At 27.2% G+C, this 9,384-nt stretch overlaps 1 protein-coding gene across 1 annotated transcript; it reads right to left on the minus strand.

Moving 5' to 3' along the window:
• Window positions 1-6,803: 6,803 nt before the first annotated feature.
• LOC119683813 (zinc finger protein 596-like) lies at window positions 6,804-8,319 on the minus strand. The gene is made up of 3 exons (XM_038097677.1): window positions 8,191-8,319; window positions 7,273-7,383; window positions 6,804-7,204 (listed from the first exon to the last, which is right to left on the minus strand). The coding sequence occupies exons 1-3, from the start codon at window positions 8,277-8,279 to the stop codon at window positions 7,039-7,041; spliced, it is 366 nt and encodes a 121-aa protein (XP_037953605.1). The 5' UTR covers window positions 8,280-8,319; the 3' UTR covers window positions 6,804-7,038.
• Window positions 8,320-9,384: the final 1,065 nt, after the last annotated feature.

Here is a 9,384-nt window from a genome sequence, read left to right on the forward strand (position 1 = left end):
TTACGCAAAAAATTTATAATGATAGGACCCATAATTTGAAGCTGTTTAGATTTAATAGGTATATTGAAACTTTTAACATTCTTACAAAATTAAGAATTAATCTATATAAATTATAGATTAAACTTCATAAGAGTTATAAATAAGTTTAATAGTTACTATATATCTACATATGAGTTCTACAACATCAAATGATATAACGTTTTTATATTGAAAACTTAAAAATATAGAAACTCAAAATATAGAATATATATAGAAAATATAGAAAATTTCTATATGATCTAGAATAATGTAATATTTATTTTATGTAATATTACATATTATTAAGAAAAAATTTTTAAATGAAAAAATCAATTTTTTGTTAAGGCCAACTTCTTTTACTTTAGAGAACTACTCTGGTCTGTATTTTTTGTTGATGCCTCATTAAAGCACCCGAGCTTTCAGTACCTTTTGTAGATATTCACGTAACGGTGCAATTATAGTAATAACGAGAGCCGATATGTTAAAATTTTTAAACTTGCGCTTACTCTTACAAATGGTTCGCATAGACTACTATACGATGAGTAAATGCAAAACAAGATTCTGGGTTCGCCTCTAGGATAATAACACTCACATCCCACTAACTACTGTGAATATTCTAATGTACACCCAATAAATGCAGAGCCAACCTATTGCTTCTTCCTTAGGATACGCACTCTTACAGTTGATCAACTGATTCAAATAAACTATGTTACGATCTGTAAATACACAGCAAAACTATGCATTCATCTCTAGAACATTAGCTCTCATAGCCAGGAACTGCTGCAAATACACCGCTTTATAACCAGCAATAACATAGCAAGACTATTGGACCACATTTACGGCATGAGTTCTAACAGTTAACTAATCGTTTCAAATAAACTACTTTACAATGCAGAACTAGACAGTTCGTCCGTCGAATATGCGGAATATACCACGAATTTTCATATAAAATAAACAAGACTAGGATTAAGCGTGGCTTGCATATAACTGGCTACAGTCTGCTCTTAGAATGACTTGTCAGGAAAATGAAAATATATTTTTAATGTCCCTCTCTGACTGCAAATACGGGTCGAATCAAATATATTCTTCTGTCTGTCACTGTCTAAAATGATCAAAACTAATTGATTAGTTAGTTCTACAAATTAGCTTCTGATTACTAACATTAATAATGATGTATAAAACAAAATTCCAAATTTATAGGAATTAATATATAAATATAAAAAAACATAAATACTATTTACGAACTTTTATTATTAAATATCATTTACAATATTTTATAAATGCTTAAAATATTTAGTTCTCTGACTAATGAAGAAATTTCCATGCTATATTGTCTTGAAATCCACTTACCCCTACCTAATACTTACTGCTGCGAACAACATTTCACTGTCATAAAAATATGCTGGAAAAATGTTCCAAAATAACGTAAAAATTATTCACGATGCAATAAATACCGTACAACGACTTAATGTATAAAATTATTATTTATTCACTTTTAGTTTATTATCCTCAATCATAACGTTTCGAAGGAGCAGAAGTGAAAATTCTTTATTTTTTATGATTTCGTCTGACTTTATGTGCTTCTCCTTGTACAACAAGGAATACGAATTCCTTTATTTTTAGTTACTTTCTAGTTGCTTTCCTTTGTATTTGAATGTTGCTTTGCAAGAATGTAACAAATTGTGAGGGATTTGTTGGATTTTTATATTCGGAACTATTTTCCAGCATCATAAAAATGATACCACTTATCAGCACTAAACTTTAATTGATGTCAACTTAACACTTTCCAAACGATTAACTTTAAGTAAAGATAATAAATATTTTCTTAAACCAATAATATGAAATATTATGTGGAACCGAAATTCTAGTTTAAAATCTCTAAAAGTAAATAAAATTTATGATGCACAAAAGTTACTTTAAAAATTACTTTATGACCAAAAATTTTATATACACATATAAAAAAACACAAAATTACTAAAACAATGTTTTCATTACAGCGATATTTTTAAGTCTAAGATAAGGCTACAGTTACGAGCAAGTATGATTTAATCAATTGAATGCTTTAATTACTTTAGTGAGATTAATTTCATATCTAAATGTAACTACTTTAATATTGTAATGTAATTACATCAAAGCATGCATAACTACCACCACTATTTTAAATAAATTAGTAAATTAGTATTCACTCTGTCTTGCAAGCTCATTGTAAGGTGCAAAAAATGCACAGAGTGCGCAAGCTTGCAATGGGTAACATTGCAATGGGTAACACTGCAATGGGTAACATTGCAATGGGTAACAAATCCAAAATGCAATTGCTTGTAATCTTGCTATACCTAAACCAATGTACCTATATATGCGTACAAGAAAAAAAACAGCTGTTTTGACATCTGTTGCTTTTTATGTGGATGTGATATGCTGCAAAAACAGCTGTTTCAGTTTCAGTTTGCAATTCTGCAACAAGGGTGTTCTCGAACTCTTGCAATTTTAGTGTAACATTCTTGCATTTTATGCACCTTGCAATGACTTTCCAAGACAGAGGTAATACCCCTTATACATATATTTTCTACTGATTTCGAGTCAATAAAATCAAAATTTCTTACTAAGTAATAAAATCCCGAAGAGCATTACTTGGTAACTAGTATTGATTACTTGTTAAACTACTAAGTAGTAACTAATATTATGCCAAGAAAGAAACAAACCAATATTTAAAATAAATATTAATAACTAATCTTTAAAAGATTATATCTTTTATATCTTTAAAAGATAAAAAAAAAGATTATGTTTTACTTGAAGTAATTAATAGAAAAAGTGCATGTACTATACAATTCTTGCTCACTACTGTAACACAATATACAATATACATAGTACTCCTTGCGAGGGACCAAAATCTATAAATATATATATAACCAAATATTTACTTTACTTACACTATATTGTAATTCAGAATTGTTTATATTACTTTATATAATTACTTTATATAAATTTATATATTCATCATGTTAGAGGGAAAAATCTTTATAAATGTTTTAAAATATAATAAATTGTAATAATATATTTATATGTGTGTAGATATTTAAATTTATATGTATCAACTAAAAATATGTATTTTCAAAACTTATACTATATATAGAAACTGTTATATTACGGTTATTATACTGTTAAAAAATATGATCTGGTTTACTTTAAATAAAACTTAAATGAATGTGATGTATGTATTGTATTTATGTGGAAATTATTTATATATATTTACCAAATAAAATATATAAACTGTACAAATGTACGTGATCCAAAAGAAATTGTTTTATTTTCATCAGTAAACAATATATAATTGTGGAAGATATGAATTTTGCAAGATATTTTTATGTCAGTCATATAAAATAATGTAGTTAAGATACAAAAATTTTCATGAATTCAATATTATATTTACCTTAAAATGTCAAACCAAGTAAAATAATTTAGTTTATGTGAATAAACTATTAAATAACCCTTAGACGAGTGGTTCCCAACCGGTGGTTAAAAATGGTTCGCGAATCAAATTTATCAGGTATGGATACATAGCTTGAAGTTTGTCCACTGAGACCTCACTCATTTGAAAACACTATAAGCACACAAAATTTTCAAGTAATTATATAACTATTTTATAGCCTATATAATGTACCAATCCACTTATAAAATTCATTATAAATTGTACCAGAGCTGCCCAACTTGAATAACGTGAAGCCCTACGGGCTTATTACAACAACTTAAACTTTCAGTTGTAAGATTCCGGAAACAGAAATTTAGAAGGCGTTGCAAACATTGAAGAGTAAAACATTTGAACATTTGAAGAGTAAAAGTTGGCGGAAAAAAATTGCCTGCATTTTCCATATTAAAATCACTTTTAGATAGTCAAAAGTACGATATGATCAGTACGCATATATACGACAACATTAGCATACATCTGAAAGTACTAGGCGATGAATTTAATCGGAATATGCGAAAAGTGAATCACAGGGTATCCAAAAGCTTTTTGGATACCTTTTGGCATTAATGTTGAGGAAGTAAGTTAAGAAACACAAGATGAGATGATTGATTTACAAAATAATAGAAACTACCAAGGCATTAAATCAATCTGGATAAACAACTTACAGCTATATGGCAATAGAAATCCTGCAAAGAGCTCAAACAATGATTCTAATAATGGTAACTGGTGTGCCCTCGTATACAGAAATAAAAACATACATTTCATTTGGAAGTTGCAATGGATAAAATCGACCTCAAGAGAATAAGGAATAAGGTTTTCAAATCAAAACCATATAAATTCACTGATTAGACTTCTTGCTAATATGATAAAATCTTCTAGATTGAATCGGAATGATAGACCTGTCATACTGCTTTCCTAAAGATTATCCTATTTAATTCAACTTTTGCGCAATGATATCTGACAAATAAACCGTAACTGTTTATTCAAAAATCTCTTAAAATATTTTACGATTTATTTTATAAATCATTGTAGTATGTTTATATAAAATAATTTGTAATGTATTGTTATGAGTTTTTTAAGATTCTAAAATTTATTGCTAGATTTTAAATAAGAGCGACTCAATAAAGCCATATTGCAAGTTTACTAAAGAAAAGCTATTTATGTCTCTTGAAATAAAAATTTGGTGTTAATCTTTTAAAACCTCAATTTTTACAAACCTCGATTTATGGCACTTCTAATTTACGTTTGGCGCACGCCCTTAAATATAGAAGAATATGCGTTGCCAAAAAAGTTATAGAATTTAAGCTCTTAGCAATTCTAAATATACTTTTGGTGATTCTCTAATTAACCAGATGTTTAACCGCAAAACTGACAATGACATTTCACAGCGTTATGTCATAACAAACTCTTTGAGGATGAATGTTGCACTGGTATGGCGTATGTAAATCCGCAAGCAGTCCGCAAGTTAACTGTTGTTATTAATATTAAAAAGGAAAAAGTCTTCTAAACTAAATTCAATAAAGTTTTGTTTTATCTGCCAATATCAAGAGTTCAGAACTCATTCATTGCAATAAAAGGTATAAAAGGTAAAATAGCTGATGTCCGATTTATGACGATCTAACCTTTGCACTATGCTATTTACCAGATGTCTTCTGCCCGGTCTAATTAGTCTGACAGCATATCATTAACTGTACTGTGGGAATTGATTAGATTGTCTTAATCCTTCTACATCTTCCATTAGTTGAAATGTAAACAAGTTAGTTTAAAAACAATTCATATTCAATGTTCTTAAGTAATAATGTAGTATGAAATACCCAAAATAGTCGAAATACCCAAAAAATGCTAGAGCTCTATGAAGTGTGTTAAAGCATCCTACCTTGCAAACTTGGTATACATCATTACTTTCAAATCTGCGTATCCAAGTATCCAAATAAATGTTACTTTGTTTTAGCTAATTCAGATAAAAAGTAGACGATTGGAGAGAATTTATAGTTGCATGACACTCCGAATATATATAATTCTTCTGTGTCGTCTTTTGAGACATTTCACAGCTCAGATTTCAATGTATTGCATTTCTACCTGAAAGACTTTGGTAAGATTATAATTAAAATGACTAGAATTTATCGCATATTAAAAAAATTAAGAATAAACTAATGGCAGTCAAATCTTGGGAAAGTTCTATTAGCTCATCCTACATGTACAGAAATTTGCTGCGAAGGCAAAGACTAACTGTGGGTAAGAATAGAGTGATAAGGCAAAAATAAAACCAGTGCTCTTCACTAGAAAATAAAACTGTCCAAGTATCATATGAACCTACCAAATTAGAAGCAATAGCTTTACATGTTTTACTCAAACGAGTCATAGCTGCACGATATATCCGTTGTTCAATTTTAAACTTTTTTGTTAGGATTTTGGAATTTCTGAAAAGATAACAACATTTGAAGCATTTATAGGAACGTAATTTAAATCTCAACACAGTATTGATCATATAATTAAACAATAGTTAATCAATTATTGGTGATTTTTTATTGTTTTTGGGTTTTAGTTAATAACTATTTTATTACAAAGATTGAAAAGCAATATAGCGCTATAAGAATAATTGAAATTTTCAGCTTCTTCTTGTATATATTAAATACATTAATAAATATTCTTATAATTATGAAAGTTTAGATTTCATTTCAAAGATTTATAACTATAAAAATCAAAAAAAAAAAATGATAACAATATTAGATAAAATTTACATAATTTGTCAGAAAACGTTTTCTGGCTTTTAGTTTTATATTGATTAGAGCACTTAATTTTTCTTTTTCAAATTAAAATATAATTTAAAATATACATTTGAATGATAACTAAAGCAATTAAGTAATTTATATATATTTTTATATATATATACATATATTGTTTAATAATTTATACATATAATATATATTTATATATATATTATTCATTAATTTATATATATATATTATCCTTTAATTTATGTATATATTATTAATCAATTTATATATATATATATTATTAATCAATTTATATATATATATATTATTAATCAATTTATATATATATATATTATTAATCAATTTATATATATATTATTTAATCAATTTATATTATATATATATTTTTATAATCAATTTTTATATATTTTTATATATATATACATATATTGTTTAATAATTTATACATATAATATATATTTATATATATATTATTCATTAATTTATATATATATATATTATTCTTTAATTTATGTATATATTATTAATCAATTTATATATATATATATTGTTCTTTAATTTATGTATATATTATTAATCAATTTACATATATATATATTGTTCTTTAATTTATATATTGTATTGTTGTTGTCAGAATTTTATCTGAGCCAGCAGCGATAAAACGTCGACCGAAACAGATAAATTCATGCATTAATCCAACTAAACCTATTTTAGAAATATGGACTATGTATTGCAAAGATAAGCTTAAACTAACTGATATACACTATACCGAATATATATATAAAGAAACATTGTACTAAATTATTTATTTAAAAAAAATTATATTCCCAGAAGTTGGCTTGTAGCTTCCTTATCCTCTTGATACCCTGTCAAATCATCGACTTCAATTTTCTCAATTTTTATGCTAACACCTTTCTTAGCATGCGTTACTTTGTGATTGCGCAATTTATAGCTTTGTTGGAAACCTTTTCCGCAAATGTCACAACTGTTTCAAATACAAATCATTAATAATAATATATTAAAAAAAAGATATAGTAAAGTAATTATACTTACACAAACGGTTTTTCGCCTGTATGTATCATTTTATGGAATTTTAACGTATTCGTATAGGTAAAAGCTTTACCACATACATCACAGACATATGGACGCTCATTGGTATGTATACTAAATAGAGTTCAAATAAAAATAGTATAAATATATTAAATATATATATGTTCAGTATATATTCAAATAAAAAATATTATACATAATATTATATATTATTATTATATTATATATTAAATATATTTACATTCATTAAATGCATGAATGCATATTTTTATCAAAATATTTTAAAAAAAAATTATATATAACATCTTAAAATTGATCCCATCAAAAAATACATAAAGAATAGAGCCCTGAAATTATTTGCGAAAACGACAGACTTACCAACACCGCGTTATCAAATCTCAAAATGGTTACAGGCTCCTCAAGAAGGTATGACCCCCTCTGAGGTCAATTATTGCTTAGTCTGATGAAGTGATAAACAATAATCCAGTCAAGGCGTAAAGAGGGGTTTTAAAAATACCTCGAGTTAAGAAAGAGTAAAAGTGCTTAAGTAAGTAAAAGTGCTCAAATAGCTTCTACATAATTATTCAAAATATTTATTATGTACATGCTAGTGTTGTTGTTTTTTTTACACAAATAATTTTATATTATAAAAATATTATGTAGGAATACAAAGTATGAAATGGTGAATTAACAGAGATGTTAACAAATCAGCAATCACTCTAAGGCAGATCTCCGTAACTACCACTTTATCACTTCTCTCTCTCTCTCAACGGTTTTACATTATACACCTTTACAGCTAAGTACCTCTCATTTAGTTTCGAAATAGAAGACTTGAATAGTTTACAAAACTGACTGATTCTACTCTTTTGCTGTTTTAAATTTGATTTTATGAAAATAACAAACATAATATTGTAAACTTACCGATGATGTTTATTTCTTGTTGAAAGATCCGCAAATGCTGCTGGACAATAATTACATTTATACGGACGATTTCCCGTGTGTGTATTCATATGCCTAGCCAATTGCTGGGTTTGCGCAAATGCATGTCCACAAATTCTATAAAAAAATACAGAAAATAATTAAAATAACATTTATGACAAAAATAATCATCAAAAATTTACTAAAATTTTCTTTGTTTTATATATGTAAACGAGATCGTGCTGATAATAGGGTGTGTGTACTAGAACTTATGCATAGACGGTTCAATTACCGCTATGATTGGTTTATTTTAAAAACAGGCTTTAAAAGAAATCTGTTAAAAATGATTTGTGACTCTGGTTCATAAAGCTTCAAAAACTTCTTAAATTCGCAAAAATGTCTACTACAAAATCTAGTTTAGTTCTATCTAGTACCGCTAGATACTAATAGCACCATTCATGCTATACGGATGGAGCTATTGGTTATCCTAATTAACCTAACCTGTGTTATATCTACATGCATACAAACAATAGCTAGTGGAGATTATATAGTGTTTAACATTAATTTGATTTTTGACAATTTTTCTTAACAGTTTTAGGAAATTCTCTCGCTATATGATAGCCTCAACAACTACCACAGATAAAAATAAAATATTATAGGTTACATTTTAGTTTTAGTATTGAGTAAGGTTAATGAATATAGAAACCACTAAGATCTTTCACTCCATTCTGTTGTCGTCAATCGCCCCGCAAAGATGATGACCGCAAAACAGGAACCGCAACAACATTCACAATTGCACAAAGTTCGATCAATCCATTTACATATCCATTTACTGAATGTAGTTATCATCTGCGTTGGATATAAACCTCTGAGGGCTTGAAACTATTTCAAAGTTTTAATGTAACCAAAATATATGTACAATGTATAATAGCAATTAGGCTATTCAATGGGACAACAGCTCCCATAATTGAATAATTAGGATTCAAATAATTAAATCAAATTATGTCAAAATCTTATACAATTCAAATAATAGAATTGAAAAAAATTGTCTAGTAAGTAACACCGTACCAGTGTTAATCTACGTTACTCATAAAATGAACAAAGCAGATATGAAGCAATATTTTTTCACAGCTGCAACAGTCATTGAAATATATTCAATCTGCTAATATGGCTTTCTATGCGATTTCTACAACGCTG

Source organism: Teleopsis dalmanni, chromosome 2, assembly GCF_002237135.1.
Source record: "Teleopsis dalmanni isolate 2A chromosome 2, ASM223713v2, whole genome shotgun sequence".
In the NCBI taxonomy this organism is placed as follows: domain Eukaryota; kingdom Metazoa; phylum Arthropoda; class Insecta; order Diptera; family Diopsidae; genus Teleopsis; species Teleopsis dalmanni.